This window comes from Oncorhynchus keta, chromosome 23 (assembly GCF_023373465.1).
Source record: "Oncorhynchus keta strain PuntledgeMale-10-30-2019 chromosome 23, Oket_V2, whole genome shotgun sequence".
Lineage (NCBI taxonomy): Eukaryota > Metazoa > Chordata > Actinopteri > Salmoniformes > Salmonidae > Oncorhynchus > Oncorhynchus keta.
In genome coordinates this window covers 37,374,617-37,392,500 of record NC_068443.1, presented here as the reverse complement: position 1 = coordinate 37,392,500, position 17,884 = coordinate 37,374,617, and the positions used below count along the sequence as shown (strand labels likewise).

The following is a 17,884-nucleotide window of genomic DNA, read 5'->3' as shown; positions in this document are numbered from 1 at the left end:
TTGGAAGTTAGTTGGAAGGGTGTTATTTAATGCAAGCATTACCATTCCCAACTGGACTATAGTATAAATCCATTATACTGTGATACCATTTTTTTTAAATAACACCCAACCAACCTTACACTCATTAAAAACCCACTAACCTGTTACACTACTTTGATCCCATCTGCTCCTGCACCATGTCAATGCTCTGAGATTACAGGACACCATTGCTAAGAAGCAACCTTACTGAAGCATACATTATACACGTATCACTCGTTGACCTCAGTGTTCTCAGAATCCCTCCTCCTCTGCTTTCTTCACTGTCTCAGCTTCTGCATTACTACTCCTCATCCTCCTCAGCTTCTGCACTACTCTGGCCACCTCAACCTGCCTCTCTCGCACCGGACACTTCCGATCTCCAACAACATGGGACAATTCATGTACCAAGGCTTAAAAATAACCTGTCTCCCCATCATCTAAACTGATTGAAGGGGATTTAACAGGTGACATCAATAACGGATCATAGCTTTCACCTGGTCAGTCTGTCATAGAAAAAGGTGTTCCTAATGTTTTGTACACAGTGTATTTTACAATTATTATAAAACGCAGTTGTGAACAAGCATGATCAGGCTGTACTGTCAAGATGCATTTTTAGGATAACTGAAATTCTTCAATTCAGGAGAGGTGAACTATTTGGGACTCCCTAAAAAACGCCAGCAAGATACAAGTGACTTTGTAACAGGTAAGGAGGGCATTTTTGCTAATACTAACCCTTTTTCCTAACATTGAGCTAATTCTCCTAACCTGCTACGAAAAAAATCGTGGTCTGTATCGAAGGGGCGTGATTTTAGGAATCTCGAAATATGTATAATGAGCATATGCGTCTTGTCCTGCAGGGATTCGTGCTTTTCCGTCTGGGTTCGTTTATTTTCGAGCTGTTCATATTAGTTCCCACGCATTCTCCTGTTTCATGCGCGGTGCTGTGCTGGAAATGGCTGTGTAGGGAGCTGAGAGTTATGTGCGGCAAAAGAAAGAAAGGGAGAAAGAAAGAAAGCGGATTGGGAGTGAACCGGGCAAGTGGAAGACTTTAAAGCATTGAGGGAGAGAAACGGTGAAAGATAAGGAAATTAGCTGTCGACATTTCGACGTGTTGAACAGTTAAAGTGCCGCAACAGCGAGATTTGGAAGAAATATCTGCGGGTGAGTTTTTCCAAGTTCTTGCACATTTCCAGTGCTGGCCACTGAACAGGAAAATGGTGGAAGAGCGTGAAGTGCACTACGCACACAACGCAGTACGAACTTGCACATGTTTATAAACTTGTCAAAGACCACTGCAACAAGTCGTTTTCTGTATTTTATAGCACGCTAAATGTTACAATTATAGCCTATTGACATCTCTATTGGCATCTAGTGTGCCTCTATTGACATCTCAATCTAGCAAGTCGAGCTACTGTAACCATATTTTCCAGAGTTCCCATATGGTGCATGAATGTTGCATTATTTTGTTGGCTACATTTTTTTAATGCAGTATCAAAACATGGCTACAGCTGCGAATTTCTCTAACACGACAGCTTTCGCTGGAAGCTGAAGTGTTTAATGTGCTAGTTTTACTTGCTACGTTGTTGCGAGAAAAAATATCTACTCTAGCTGACAGCACCCTATATTTTGGACCGTTCTATTATTTGTTAATTCACATAGTTGGTGTTTTTTTGTTATCTTAAAAGTGTAGTTTGTTTTGCACATTTGTGTTGTTTTTAGGTCTCTATGCCAAATCATCGCCAGATTTCTCTTGGATTCATTCCAGAATTTGCAGGATCAGCCATGTCTGGCAACAATGCCTATTCAGTTTTGGACAAATGTCTGTCAAACTTTACATTAAAGTGACCGTATTACTGTATAATTGATAGTTGCTAAAATACAGTAATGTAAGTTTTGTATTAACTCATTGCTACACTGTACTTGGGGCAAGGTAAAGGTTACTAATGTACAGTAACAATGGGTAACTATTACACTTACAAATAAAGAAATAACTAGCCTACAACATATTTTGAATAGTTCCAGTTAGGACATTCTCTAACGTCTATCTCGTTTTTAAAGAAAATATAGGAACCCCTTGAGGTGTTATGGCATGTCCGTGTTTATTCAGCTTAATGGAGCTACTTACACTCATTATCGAAAAGTCCCTGAAGCCCCAAGTCGCTTTTTCATTTTGACTGGAAAAACTGGTCAAAACAATCGTCAGCTTCCTCCATTACAGCAAGTTGATGGCATTCCAGTTATGCAAATATTCCCCCCTTTTTTGTTATACATTATATATGTGCCCTGATAGGGCCAAGCCCTTTCTCAACCAGGGTATTAAAAAAAGCACCCAAAATGCTGCTGCTCATGCCAATTTAGCATTTTACCTACAAACAGTTACAGATCTGGGTCAGGTAAGCTGATCCCTGATGTGCACCTAAGGGCAACTGTCTCTTAGCAAGCACCGCTGCTCTATGTAGGCCTATCTTACAATGTGCAGATCTTTTGTTGCTGCATTTAGCTATAGAGGCCGGTTTTCTGCAATCGTCTTATGCAACATATAGGCCTAGTGCTGTTCCTTATGTTGCTACAATATAACATGGATTAGATTTCAGATATGCTTAAGCGATATTACTAGGCTATATCATGTTGTAGACTGTTGACATTCACAACTAGCATATGGTGTCCACCGGCGGACAGATGGCCACAAGGTTAATGTATGTCAATTCTAGTTTAGGCCTACATACTAGCTACATTTTGGGGCTCAGTTGTGCATTTAAATATTAGTTGCATTGGCTGACATTTTAAAATACTTACACTGAAATGGCTGTCTCCAGAAATGATCATTTTCACTCAAAGAATTGGGTGAATGTCCATTATGAAAATCAATAATAAATCAATGATGAACAAACAGAACTTGTCTCCTGCACTGATAGTTGGTTCAGGCTTTGATGTGTAATTTTTAGGAAAGTATTACTGCAGTTTGCCTGTCTGTCGTCGTCATCCCCATGCAAAGATTAATGTGTTTGACTGTATTGCAGTATTAGTGCATTTCCATCTACACTTGAGTGTACAGAACGTTAGGACCACCAACTCTTTCCATGAAATAGACTGACCAGGTGGAAGCTATGATCCCCTATTGCGGCAGCGTAGCCTAGTGGTTAGAGCGTTGGACTAGTAACCGGAAGGTTGCGAGTTCAAACCCCCGAGCTGACAAGGTACAAATCTGTCGTTCTGCCCCTGAACAGGCAGTTAACCCACTGTTCCCAGGCCGTCATTGAAAATAAGAATATGTTCTTAACTGACTTGCCTGGTTATATAAAGGTAAAAAAAAATAATTAAAATTGATGTCACCTGTTAAATTCTCTTCAATCAGTGTAGGTAAAGGGGAGGAGACGGGTTAAAGAAGGAAGTGTTCCTAATGTTTTGTACACTGTGTATGAAATGAATGGTCACACTCCAGATCAGAAATTAAAACATCACACCACTGAGATGTGTATTTTTATTTTATGAAATATGAAGCATGTTAATGTTAAGTAGGCCTATTTGTAGTTTCCCCTTGTCTGTATTGTTTTACAGTAAAAACACATTAAGGGAATAAACACATAGCTACAAAGAGATTTTGCTTTATGAAATGCAATTATAAAATATTATGCAAGATGTTGCACCCATTTGTTATTGATGTTTGTCAATAACATCTTTAATACGTCATAGCTTAATATTATGTCATGGCCCTGTGATAGATCAGGGTATTGTCTCTATTTTCACCCCCAGTAACGGTCCTGTACAGCAGCCTGAGTGGGGACTGGGAGGTAGAATTGAGGTTAAGCTGAGTACTAACGGGAACTGTAAACCGTCAGCTGGAGCCAAAGCAACCCGTATTTGATCAGTTCAGGACCACTTTACATATGGGATAGGCACGATTATTAGAATATCCGAATTTTGAACAGTGAAAAGGGGCCTTTTTCTAAATTGAATTAAAATATCCATGTGACATTGTTACATATAAGGATACTACACCATGACACTTAAAATTCATAATTAATTTTAAAAAATGTTACCTTTGAATATACGTTTTTCTGACGTGCGCCTCATGAAGCCTGTTAGCCTTTACACGTGTAGCTTGTTGTTTTTGTTGGCCAACCAAAGCGGCACTACAGTCAAACCGGTTCCATGTGTAGCAGTAAAGTGAGAGTTCACTAATGCAAAATGGAATTAAAAGGTAGATAAATTAAAAAGACTAGGCTATTACACGCAACCAACTAGACTAACGTAGCAGGCATAAAAGAAACGCCTGAGCGGGATGCCCCACATTCTGGTCATGACGAGAGAAAACAATTGTCAGGAGGTTCTCTTCTGCACTGTTCAACCAATCAAGTACATTTGGAGGAGGAGTTAAGATGAAGTGTCGACTTTGTTTATATTCCGGATGGAAACCATTTCAGAGCAAGCTCGCACGTGCTGTAGCTAGCTGCTAGACAGCTATTAGAAAGCGACAAAAGTTGTCACCAACAAAATTGGTATGTGGTGTCTGTCGACTTTGTCAAGAACTTCATCTGGAAGAAAGACTGGCACTAAGTATAGGCATCTGCTTTGTGTTTCACCGGGGACTGTAAACAGCGAGGCGCACGACCAAAAGCAGAGGGCACGTTACAAGCTCTCTTCCTTTTCTCCTAAAAAGGAAGAGCGCCACTGAAGGTAGGCTGTTTAATCTGAATGTTGCTGGGATACGTCTCGACCCCATTTGAAGTTGATATTTGAAATTGTTAAACTAAGGGTTAAAGCTACAATATGTAACTTTTTGGACAAGCTGACCAAATGCACATGGACATGTGAGTTATAGATTTGTCATTCTCATTCAAAGTCTAAGCGGTAAATATGTTCTATGTGTGCTATTTCTATGCTCCCCGTTCTTAAATTTAGTTTTTGTCTTACTTTTGGTTTTGTACATCAGTTGAAAATCCTATATTTTTGGTTATGGAAAATATATTATACAGCAGTTTAGATGGTTCAATGATTATCTACGCAATGACTGCTTGCATTGTCGCAAACTGGAAGTAGGTGAACTATTCCAATTATAGCAATCAAGAAATGGCAGAGCGATTTCAGCATATTGCATTTTTAAGGTTAGGTAAGGCGCTGACCATCCTCGATTAACCTAGTTAGATATAGATAGCATCTCTAGGCTACTCCAGTCAAGACAGGCACTGTTATATGGGATTATAAATGACATTGTGGCTGCTACTAGTTAACTAGTCTTTGCTGTAGCAAAGTTAAAAATATATTTTTACAAATATACATTTACAAGCAAATAAATCAACAACAAAAAACTGATATTCGAATAGTGAATTATTTCAAACGCCCATCCATACTTTACGGTGGTATTATGTTTTACTGTTTTCTTATTTTGGGAAAACTGTTTCAAAATTGCTCAGAAGTAGCAATGAATATGTACCAAAATATATTGGCTTGCAGCTCCTCTGACGTTCCAGAGCTTTTGTTTCATTTAAGCCAGTAGTTTTGAAAGTAGTGCCCAAGCCAAAATGGGTCCCCGAAAATTGTGCACATCCATTTCGTATATGTTACATCCTGCAAACATTTTGCAATTCTTATTGGTGTTGCACGGTATACCAAAACTTCTGTACTTTTTCGATACTAGAACATGTAAAACGGTTCAGTACTAGATTTTTTTTTAAAGTGTCATGTGTATCATGCCATCTACTGATTTGAGAGAGGATCAAGTCTCTCTGTCAGCGTAGCCGATGTCCCCTTATAGCGTGAGAGCACTCAATGTGCCTGCTCCACTTAACCATTGCTAGCTTTAGCCCGCCTTGAGGAACCATTGAACTCACTGGGAGTGTGGGCTGCATCACCACTTATGCTGCACAGAAGTTAACACACTTGAACAATGCAACACGGCATGTAGCAATGTTGAGACGGCTCCCAAAACAATGTCCAGTGCAGACTAGAGCACTACTATGCAAGTCCAGTAGCTTTCAGCTTTTGTAGGCTAACTTTCCTTGCTAGCTTACAGCTGAAGCCAGCATCAATTCACGACCCAAGTACCTTGTTTGTGATAATATGCTAACATAATGCAAAATATTGCTGATTTATAAAGCTGATTGCATTAAAAAATGTCCAATGCAATGATATTGAACTCAAAATATCTGTCCGGCTCAAGTGCCATTCTGTGACTTTGGCTAATACTCCTTTTTTTTGTTGCCGTGGAATAATTTTGGTATCAACACTAATTCTAATTAAACACTAATAGTTATGAAACGTTACGAATTCCAATTTGTACAATATGTTACAAATTTGTAAGTTCGAAGGGATACTTCTGGATTTTGGGAATGAAGCCCTTTATCTACTTCCCCAGAATAACCTGCCTGTTAATTTTGGTGGTCCTTTACTGGAAATTATATTGCAGAACCAGACAATAATTGTCTGTATAATACATTTTTCATTAATATATATTTGATCATACTGCATATATTTTCATCAAATGACACTGCAAAAAAAAAGTGCAGTGTAAAAAAGGTGGAGTTGTTTGGGTCAGGAGCTTGATCACTGCCTAGATACATTTTCTAATATTAGAACATTTCCTTGATTTGCCTGAGCTTCTCTGGTGACTTCGAGCACATGGCCAAACAGCAGCCAATGAGAGGCCAGGCTTAGTTCCCCTCTCTCTAGCAACAGTGAGTTTATTGCCTTTTTTTATTTGTTCATTATTTTCTGTGGTCTCCCTCAGCCGTTTGGGCTCTCCTGATAGCAAAGTGTGTCATCTCTTGACTGAATAAAAGGGATGGATCCAGTGACGACCAGCTGCTGCCTTGAAATGTGGGCTGCACTCCATGTGTAGGATTGTAACAGAGATGATTCTCCATTCAACTGGTATTAGTTGCAGCACCTTTTTTTTTTTTTTTTGCTGTGGAATAAAATGCTGACGTGGACCACCTCGGAGTGCGGGATGATTGCAGTTGTCTTCTACAAGATTGTGAATATAAACAAACAAAATGGCAGAGGAATGGAATTTTTTTGGGGCAGGGGGGAGACGCAAGGGGAGGGGGATTGCCGGCTGTGGTTGGGTATGCCAGTGCCACTTGTCTACCCTGGTGACTCTTCTTTTTTTTGACACTGGGGATGTCAGACAGAGAGCCTTGGTAAGTCTCTCCAGTTTCTCTCTGCCCAAAAGTGGGGTGAGTAGTGTTGCCCAACGGTACGTCCTGTAATCATGATAACTATTTAATGTTTTATAGCGGTGACATTAGGACTATTACGAGAATGTTTTGCTTTCATATCAAATGGAGAGTTTGTCTGAAGGTTGAAGTGCGCATACCCCCGGATATGAAGAGAGCGGTGTACAGTTTGAATTTTTCCTGTTATTTAGGTTTTAGCCGCAACCTATCATATCCACTCAAAACATACTTTACTGCTCTAAACCGGGCTTCAAAAAGAGTAGTTTATTTGGACGTTTTCGAGAGATGCCCCAAAAACTCTGGGGGCTGCTGAGCTCTTATTTCCTGAGTCACAAGCCCAACCCCTCCATTACACCCCCTCCTGTCTTTGGATTTTCTTTTTGTCATCAATTCATCCAGGGGGGAAAAAGGAGATTTAATCTCGCCTCAGACTGAAAGCCGAATGTCTCTCTGAGGTACAGTTGCCGTTTTTGACTTGGTCGCTTTAAAAAATATTTTTGCTTCACTCTTGCTGAAGCTACAGTACGCATAAACAAAGGTAATTGACCATTTGTCTTTGACTGTGGATAGAGTCATCTGGGTCTTCATGTTTTAAAATGGGATTTTCCTACTGTGGCTCTGAATTAACTGATCAAATGTAAGATTTTGACACTTAACTAGTCTTGAATAATTTATTAGGCCTAGGTGAGACCTGAAAAACCGTGATGTAATGGTGGGTCTACATAGCCGTTGAGGACCTTATTTACCATATTGACTGGAATGAAGCAAGCAAGTATGAATGAATGCATGGGACAGATGTTTTTCTGCAACGGATTATATCAGATTATAAGAGCAAGGCGCGTCTTGCATCGAAAGGTCTTTCTTTCAATCTTGTTGCGTTTGAAGGGTTTTGGCACGATTAGGCAACTTTTCAAGAAGGCTGACAAAATATTTCTTAGGCAGCAGAACAGTCTTAAGTGGGTCATAATAGCCCACTTTCCCCTAACTAAAAACGGTTGCAAGTGAAACTGCTTTCTTCGATTTTGGTGCTTTAAAACTGTAAGGCTCGTCATATTTCCTAACATTTGCTATTGCACACGTATTTATCCATATGATCCTCTTCAGAGCATCACCGATTTTATTGAGAGCGCTGCGGTATAGTGATGTGACTTATTTCAAAGTAGTTGTTTCAAATTGAGATTCGAAAATGTGATGCAATCTGATTTGGGGGGTCTGTGGAAAGTTATGACGCAGTAGCATAATCCGATCCTTCCATCCCAAACAGGATTGCACAAACGCGTTGCTCTGTGTTTTCATGCTTTGTGCTTTGCGGCGGTGACACAGGGATGCTTTGCTTATTGTAGGCTACTGCATATCTGTAGAATACATACTGTAATGTCTTAAATTTAACGTATGTATTATTTTTTTACATTATCTATGTATTTTCCCCTAGAAGCCCACTTTTTGTATATATTTTTTTCTCTCTGTGCACTGCAGGTTGTCACTGTCCAGAATGTGAGGAGCCTGAGAAAATCAACGACTGTTGGACTGTCCTACTTTGCCTCCACCCCCACAGACGAGAGGTTGACTGAAGAGACCAACACTGGGCCTCAGTTAGGTTTCGAGCTGTCTAGCTTGTTTTTGCTGCTTGAAGGAGCATGTTGCCAACGCTGTCCCTCTGCTCCATCATTTGGTTAAACCGGGGTATCAAGCTGAGGAAAGTGCTCCACTGCGCCAACACCGGCCAGCTCTAAGACAGGAGCACCCTACCTACATTGCTGTATAGACTCGGCCATTTCAGCAATGCTTCTAAGCTTCAGTTGATAGTTCTTTGGCCCTAAACGACCACTACTCCAAGCAAAATCATCATCATCATCATCGTTTCCTGGTTGCCGTAGCATTGTGCCAATTTTCGCATCCTCTCGGCGTCTTCAGCAGCTTTTATCGGTTTCTTAAAATGGCGGTCGATGGTTTCCAGTATCGTGCCCTCTACATCTACACCAAGGACTTGGAGGAGGACATTGACCTGCAGCCCGGGGACATTCTGACTGTCAGCAAGGCCTCCCTGGGCTTCAAGGAGTGGCATGAAGAGCGTCCCGAGCTCCTGGGCTGGCTGCTGGGCTTCAACGAACGCACTAAGCAGAGGGGGGACTTCCCGGGGACATATGTCCAGTTTGTGGGCCCTGTGAGGATGGCACCGCCGCCCAGTCAGCCTCGCTCCCAAAGACTCCTCCCAGCAGCCCCGGGGCCTGAGCCACAACAAGGTAAAGCCCGAAGCCAACATATTTTACTGGATTTTTCATATTCTGTTTTATTGATTCATTGTTTCTTCAGAGATATGTGACCAGCATTTTAGTTTGTATTGATATTTTCTGTCCTAAATTTTTTTTTTGAGATGTTGATTGACACTCCGATGAGGTTGCCCTTCAACGTCATGGAGAGTTATGCATTCCTCTCAAATATTTTTCAAAAAACACTGCTGGAGATTGTAAGGGAACATAAATCATTGAATGCAAAGCCCATATTTGTTAGAAAATGTTAATATTTGCTACTAATGATATTTGTTTGGAAGGAAGTGTTGTTTTGCCCTGCTCTTAGCTTATTGTTTTGGGAGTTGTCGAAAGCTTTCACATTTTACTCTGACCGCACACTGACCCTTCTAATCTACCCTAAAGAGCTGTCATAGGCCTTTCCCTCATTCCAAACACAACTAACAAATTCTCATTTGAACCTAATCCAGTTACTGACCTGACTCTCTTGGTCAAGTTTTCTTCAGACTGTTTTGCCTTGACCCTCCATTCAACTCTCCTGCGAAGGACAGGATTGAGTTGCAGTCAATCGTGTTGTGACCCAGAGCCCATTACTGACTTTATTTGGATAGTATGATGTCGATGTTTAATAATGGTCAACATTTTTCAACTAACTATATCCACCAACCCTAACTCTATGGTGCTAAGCAAACTTTTTATATACCCATTACACTGATTTGACTAAACTCCCTATACACATATGAGAGGTTATTAAGTAATTTAGGAACTCAGTTTGCATTTCTAACGGGCTGCTCCTGAGTAGAGGAATGTTCTAGTTTAATTTATTATGAATAAGCCAAATTGTCAGGGAACATAATATCACATTGTTTCACCAAGCGAAAAACTCTCCGGCCATTTAATCTCTGAACTACTATATTACTGCGTAAATATATGGATGATTTAATATAAATTCATGAAGTATTTTTACTGAGGTGCTGGCCAACTCAAATATACCCTTTGCTTTGGCCCTTCCTCGGCAAGGCCAATTTATGCATTTACTAGTTCTTCTCCACTCCTAGTTTTCTCTCTCTCACTCCCTCGCATTCATTCTTTATTAGGAATGCCAGCGGTTCATTGGGCCAAAATGAATAAGAAAAATGATATCTGGCCAATTATGTGATTTGTGTCTGGATGAAAATACACATTCCTTCTCTGTCAAAAGTAATATTCCCCAAAGCTCCCTTCTGCCCTTTAGTGAAAGATGCGCTTAGCACCATCTCCCAACACATAATGAACTTTGAATTGCCTGTAGTTTTGGCGATTAGGTTTTCATCACTTAGGCTGTACAGTGACTCATTGTAATTCATGTTCACTCATTTGGTAAGCATGCCAGTGCAGGCCTATTTAGCCTGAGTACAGGCCTGTTGCAAACTCATCTGTCTTGCATGACATGTTAACTGGAATTCTGCAGGTGTTTTATTATGGTACCTGGAAAGGAACATGATGAATGTTTTACCTGGAAAGACGCAATGGTAGAGCTTGAGGATAAGCTGGAGTGAACGTTAGTGAGGGGTCGGGGGGGTATAATTTTGGACGATATTATATTGATACTTTGACTCCAAGTATCGATTTGTTATATGTACAGTACCAGTCAAATGTTTGGACACCAACTCATTCAAGGTTTTGTCTTTATTATGTCTATGTTCTACATTGTAGAAAAATAGTGAAACTATGAAATAACACACAAGGAATAATTTAGTAACCAACAAAAGTGTTAAACAAATTAAAATATATATTTATATTTGAGATTGTTCTAAGTAGCTACCCTTTGCCTTGATGACAGCTTTGCACACTTGGTATTCTCTCATCCAGCTTCATCTGGAATGCTTTTCCAACTGTCTTGAAGGATTTCCCACATGCTGAGCACTTGTTGGCTGCTTTTCCTTCACTCTGCGGTCCAACTCATCCCAAACCATCTCAATTGGGTTGAGGTCAGGTGTTTGTGGAGGCCTAGTCATCTGATGCAGCACTCCATCACTCTCCTTCTTGGTCAAATAGCCCTTACACAGCCTGGAGGTGTGTTGGGTCATTGTCCTGTAGAAAAACAAATTATTGTCCCACTAAGCTCAAACCAGATGGGGTGGCGTACCACAGCATTCTGCTTGTTAAGTGTGCCATGAATTGTAAATACATCAGTGTCACCAGCAAAGCTCCATCACACCACCTCCATGCTTCATGGTGGGCACCATACATGTGGAGATCATCCATTCACCTACTCTGTCACAAAGACATAGCGTTGTAGCCAAAAATCTAAAATATGGACTCATCAGACCAAAGGACAGATTTCCACCGGTCTAATGTCCGTTGCTCGTGTTTCTTGGCCCAAGCAAGTCTCTTTTTCTTATTGGTGTCCTTTAGTAGTGGTATCTTTGCAGCAATTTGACCACAAAGGCCTGATTCACGCAGTCTCCTCTGAACAGTTGATGTTGAGATGTGTCTGTTACTTGGGCTGCAATTTCTGAGGCTGGTAAATCTAATGAACATCCTCTGCAGCAGAGGTAACTCTGGGTCTTCCTTTCCTGTGGCGGTCCTCATGAGAGCCAGTTTCATCAGAGTGCTTGATGGTTTTTGCGACTGCACTTGAAACCTTCAAAGATCTTGAAATTTGTCTATGCCCACCCATGGCTGTGCCAGTCATGTGAAATTCATAGATTAGGGCCTAATTTCTTTATTTCAATTGACTGATTTCCTTATATAAACTGTAACTCAGTAAAATTGTTGAGTTTTTATATTTTTGTTCAGTACATACATACATGCATAACAATAGTCATCAAATCAAATGGATTTATATAGCCCTTCGTACATCAGCTGATATCTCAAAGTGCTGTACAGAAACCCAGCCTAAAACCCCAAACAGCAAGCAATGCAGGTGAAGAAGCACGGTGGCGAGGAAAAACTCCAGAGAAAGGCCAAAACCTAGGAAGAAACCTAGAGGAACAAGGCTATGTGGGGTGGCCAGTCCTCTTCTGGCTGTGCCGGGTGGAGATTATAACAGAACATGGCCAAGATTAAGTGCTTTGAGAGACTAGTCAAGGACCATATCACCTCCACCCTACCTGACACCCTAGACCCACTCCAATTTGCTTACCGCCCAAATGGGTCCACAGACGATGCAATCTCAACCACACTGCACACTGCCCTAACCCATCTGGACAAGAGGAATACCTATGTGAGAATGCTGTTCATCGACTACAGCTCGGCATTTAACACCATAGTACCCTTCAAGCTCGTCATCAAGCTCGAGACTCTGGGTCTCGACCCCGCCCTGTGCAACTGGGTACTGGACTTCCTGACGGGCCACCCCCAGGTGGTGAGGGTAGGCAACAACATCTCCACCCCGCTGATCCTCAACACTGGGGCCCCACAAGGATGCATTCTGAGCCCTCTCTCCTGCACTCTCTGTTCACCCACGACTGCGTGGCCACGCACGCCTCCAACTCAATCATCAAGTTTGCGGACGACACTACAGTGGTAGGCTTGATTACCAACAACGACGAGACGGCCTACAGGGAGGAGGTGAGGGCCCTCGGAGTGTGGTGTCAGGAAAATAACCTCCCACTCAACGTCAACAAAACTAAGGAGATGATTGTGGACTTCAGGAAACAGCAGAGGGAACACCCCCCTATCCACATCGATGGAACAGTAGTGGAGAGGGTAGCAAGTTTTAAGTTCCTCGGCATACACATCACAGACAAAGTGAATTGGTCCACCCACACAGACAGCATCGTGAAGAAGGCGCAGCATTCGGCTTGTCACCAAAAGCACTCACAAACTTCTACAGATGCACAATCGAGAGCATCCTGGCGGGCTGTATCACCGCCTGGTACGGCAACTGCTCCGCCCACAACCGTAAGGCTCTCCGGAGGGTAGTGAGGTCTGCACAATGCATCACCGGGGGCAAACTACCTGCCCTCCAGGACACCTACACCACCTGATGTTACAGGAAGGCCATAAAGATCATCAAGGACAACAACCACCCGAGCCACTGCCTGTTCACCCCGCTATCATCAGTACAGGTGCATCAAAGCTGGGAGGTCAGTACAGGTGCATCAAAGGCCATCAGCTGGGACCGAGACTCAACTCCAGCCACTTTAATAATGAAAAAATGTTTGCATTTACCTACTAATATAATGTTTACATATCATTATTCATCTCATATGTATATACTGTATATACTGTACTAATACATGTATCACTAGCCACTTTAACTATGCAACTTTGTTTACATACTCATCTCATATGTATATACTGTACTCGATAGCATCTACTGCATCTTGCCTATGCCGCTCTGTACCATCACTCATTCCTATATCTTTATGTACATATTCTTTATCCCCTTACACTGTGTATAAGACAGTAGTTTTGGAATTGTTAGTTAGATTACTTGTTGGTTATTACTGTATTGTCGGAACTAGAAGCACAAGCATTTCGCTACACTCGCATTAACATCTGCTAACCATGTGTATGTGACAAATAACATTTTATTTGAATTGATCAAATGTTCAGCATGGTCGAATAATAATAAGGCAGAACAGTTGCAGAGGTCAGAGTGGATGAGAGAGAGAGAGAGAGAGAGAGGTTTTTTTTTTTTTTTTTTCTTTCAAAGTTAGGGGTCAAAATTGTCACTTTTTCTCAAAATTCACTTTATGAGATTGGAGAACACATATTTAAGAAGGATCAATTCAAACCACAGGTTTTAAATGAGTTTCAAGTCCGGAGACTGCGATCGCTGTATCAAAATGTTAGATTTGTGGTCAATTGAACCATTTCTTTGTGGTTTTTGATGTGTGCATTGTCTTGCTGAAAGATCAGCCAGGTTTCAGCCTCCTGGCAGAGGCAACCAAGTTTTCTGGCCAAAATGTCCTGGTACTTGGTAAGTACTTTTTGCTTAACGGCATTGTCACCTGGATTGAAACTGGTGCTATGGTCAGATGACATGAAATTAGAGCTCTAATGCCACGTACCCCATTGGTGTGGGGAAAAAACAGGCTTTAATGAAGAAAAAGTACCTCATACTTACTGGTGGTGGATCTTCTGTTATGGGGCTATTTTGATTCCACTGGGTCCCCCGGGGCCTTGTTAAAGCCAGCGGCATCATGAACTTCACCAAGTACCTGGACATTTTAGCCAGAAACCTGGTTGCTTCTGCCAGGAGTATGAAACTTGGCTGCACATATTGGAAACGGGTGGGAATAATGCACAATTTTTTTTATTTTGTGTTACTCTAAATATAAACTCAGCAAAAAAAGAAACATCTTCTCACTGTCAACAGTGTTTCTTTTCATCAAACTTGTGTAAATATTTGTATGAACATAAGAATCAACAAATGAGAAAAACTGAACAAGTTCCGCAGACATGTGACTAACAGAAATTGAATAATGTGTCCCTGAACAGAGGGGTCAAAAACTAAAGTAACAGTCAGTATCTGGTGTGGCCACCAGCTGCATTAAGTACTGCAGTGCATTTCCTCCTCATGGACTGCACCAGATTTGCCAGTTCTTGCTGTGAGATGTTACCCCACTCTTCCACCGAGGCACCTGCAAGTTCCCAGACATTTCTGGGGGGAATGGCCCTAGCCCTCACCCTCCAATCCAACAGGTCCCAGACGTGCTCAATGGGATTGAGATCCGGGCTCTTCGCTGGCCATGGCAGAACACTGACATTCCTGTCTTCCAGGAAATCACGCACAGAACGAGCAGTATGGCTGGTGGCATTGTAATGCTGGAGAGTCATGTCAGGATGAGCCTGCAGGATGGGTACCACATGAGGGAGGAATATGTCTTCCCTGTAACGCACAGCGTTGAGATTGCCTGCAATGACAACAAGCTCAGTCCGATGATGCTGTGACACACCAGACCATGACGGACCCTCCACCGCCAAGTCGATCCCGCTCCAGAGTACAGGCCTTAGTGTAACGCTCATTCCTTTGACGATAAACGCAAATCCGACCTTCACCCCAGGTGAGTCAAAACTGCAACTCGTCAGTGAAGAGCACTTTTTGCCAGTCCTGTCTGGTCCAGCGACGGTGGGTTTGCCCATAGTCAACGTTGTTGCCGGTGATGTCTGGTAAGGACCTGCCTTACAACAGGCCTACAAGCCCTCAGTCCAGCCTCTCTCAGCCTATTGTGGATAGTCTGAGCACTGATGGAGCACTGATGGAGGGATTGTCCATTCTGTCTCCCTGTAGCGCTGTCTTAGGCATCTCACAGTATGGACATTGCAATCTATTGCCCTGGCCACATCTGCAGTCCTCATGCCTCCTTGCAGCATGCCTAAGGCATGTTCACGCAGGTGAGCAGGGACCCTGGGCATCTTTCTTTTGGTGTTTTTCAGAGTCAGTAGAAAGGCCTCTTTAGTGTCCTAAGTTTTCAGGACTGTGACCTTAATTGCCTACCGTCTGTGAGCAGTTAGTGTCTTAACGACCGTTCCACAGGTGCTTGTTCATTAATTGTTTATGGTTCATTGAACAAGCATGGGAAACAGTGTTGAAACCCTTTATAATGAAGATCTGTGAAGGTATTTGTATTTTTTTTACAAATTATCTTTGAAAGACAGGCCTGAAAAGGGGAGGTTTCTTTTTTTGCTGAGTTTATAATTCTCTGGGCAATTGTATTAGTATAATATAATTTGCCTGTTTGTTTTTTTTCATAGTATATACAGTGGGGCAAAAAAGTATTTAGTCAGCCACCAATTGTGCAAGTTCTCCCACTTAAAAAGATGAGTCCTGTAATTGTCCCTTTTTTTTCTCCAGAAAATCACATTTGTAGGATTTTTAATGAAATTATTTGCAAATTATGGTGGAAAATAAGTATTTGGTCAATAACAAAAGTTTCTCAATACTTTGTATACCCTTTGTTGGCAATGACAGAGGTCAAATGGTTTCTGTAAGTGTTCACAAGGTTTTCACACATTGTTGCTGGTATTTTGGCCCATTCCTCCATGCAGATCTCCTCTAGAGCAGTGATGTTTTGGGGCTGTTGCTGGGCAACATGGACTTTCAACTCCCTCCAAAGATTTTCTATGGGGTTGAGATCTGGAGCCTGGCTAGGCCACTCTAGGACCTTGAAATGCTTCTTACGAAGCCACTCCTTCATTGCCCGGGCGGTGTGTTTGGGATCATTGTCATGCTGAAAGACCCAGCCACGTTTCATCTTCAATGCCCTTGCTGATGGAAGGAGGTTTTCACTCAAAATCTCACGATACATGGCCCCATTCATTCTTTCCTTTACACGGATCAGTCGTCCTGGTCCCTTTGCAGAAAAACAGCCCCAAAGCATGATGTTTCCACCCCCATGCTTCACAGTAGGTATGGTGTTCTTTGGATGCAACTCAGCATTCGTTGTCCTCCAAACATGACGAGTTGAGTTTTTACCAAAAAGTTATATTTTGGTTTCATCTGACCATATGACATTCTCCCAATCTTCTTCTGGATCATCCAAATGCTCTCTAGCAAACTTCAGACGGGCCTGGACATGTACTGGCTTAAGCAGGGGGACATGTCTGGCACTGCAGGATTTGAGTCCCTGGCGGCGTAGTGTGTTACTGATGGTAGGCTTTGTTACTTTGGTCCCAGCTCTCTGCAGGTCATTCACTAGGTCCCCCCCTAGTGGTTCTGGGATTTTTGCTCACTGTTCTTGTGATCATTTTGACCCCACGGTTGCTCATCTTTATCAAGGGAGTCAATCATTTTGGATACTTTTTTTGTTGTTGCTAGGTGGCGTTTAGCAAAGGCTAGTCAGCCGTTCTTGTGCCATAAATCCGGAATTTTTTTCATCCTTAAGCTTATTCTTTATCTTTTTCTAAATGCTGAGCTAACATGTTTCAGCACTTTTATTTCCATGACCGATCAAAACTATTTTATTCGTGCGCTCTCATCTCTACAGCAGACCTGCAATACCAAGCAAAAAGGCAGTAAGTTAGTCATTTTTGTTACATTAAATACATGCTTAATCATGTGGACAAGTATCCTGCCTCTATTGTGTTTTGAATAAAATGGGGGTCATGTTAGAAGTAACTGCATAAAGTTACTGTGAAACCAGGGTAAATAAAACCCATTTTTCTCAGTTCCACGCTATGAGCAGTTACTGCCTTTTTGCTTGGCAGGGCAGCATAGTGAGCCATATGTTTGGAACATCAAATTGCAATAAAATCGCAGTATCAAATCACATTGAATATAGAATCGTGGGAATCGCAATACATAAGTATCCCGACAATATCGCACTGTGAGATCCCTGGCACTTCCCAATCCTTGTAAACGTATAGGCCTAGGCCAGACTGGGTTGTCGGGAGAGGTCCTCCTCAGAGTTGATGATCGGTGAGAGAAACCAGTTGGGCCGCAGAGATTTCTCTGATTTGGGTAGAGCTGGGGAAACATGCCAACAGAGACAGTGGAGCCAGAAGAGA

At 41.9% G+C, this 17,884-nt stretch overlaps 1 protein-coding gene across 3 annotated transcripts in view; it reads left to right on the top strand.

Annotated features, from left to right (window-relative positions):
- The first annotated feature begins 574 nt into the window (after nucleotides 1–574).
- The window catches only part of LOC118402287 (phosphatidylinositol 3-kinase regulatory subunit gamma-like), a 50,766-nt gene continuing 33,456 nt past the window's right edge, over nucleotides 575–17,884 (top strand). The window contains exons 1-2 of one of the 3 annotated variants that reach the window (XM_035800355.2): nucleotides 575–721; nucleotides 8,670–9,436. In XM_035800355.2, the coding sequence (XP_035656248.1) occupies nucleotides 9,130–9,436 (307 nt within the window). In that variant the 5' untranslated portion in view covers nucleotides 575–721; nucleotides 8,670–9,129. Of the gene's footprint in view, nucleotides 722–888; nucleotides 1,180–7,010; nucleotides 7,158–8,669; nucleotides 9,437–17,884 lie in introns of those variants that run through there. The other 2 variants (XM_035800354.2, XM_035800357.2) reach the window with 2 other exon arrangements.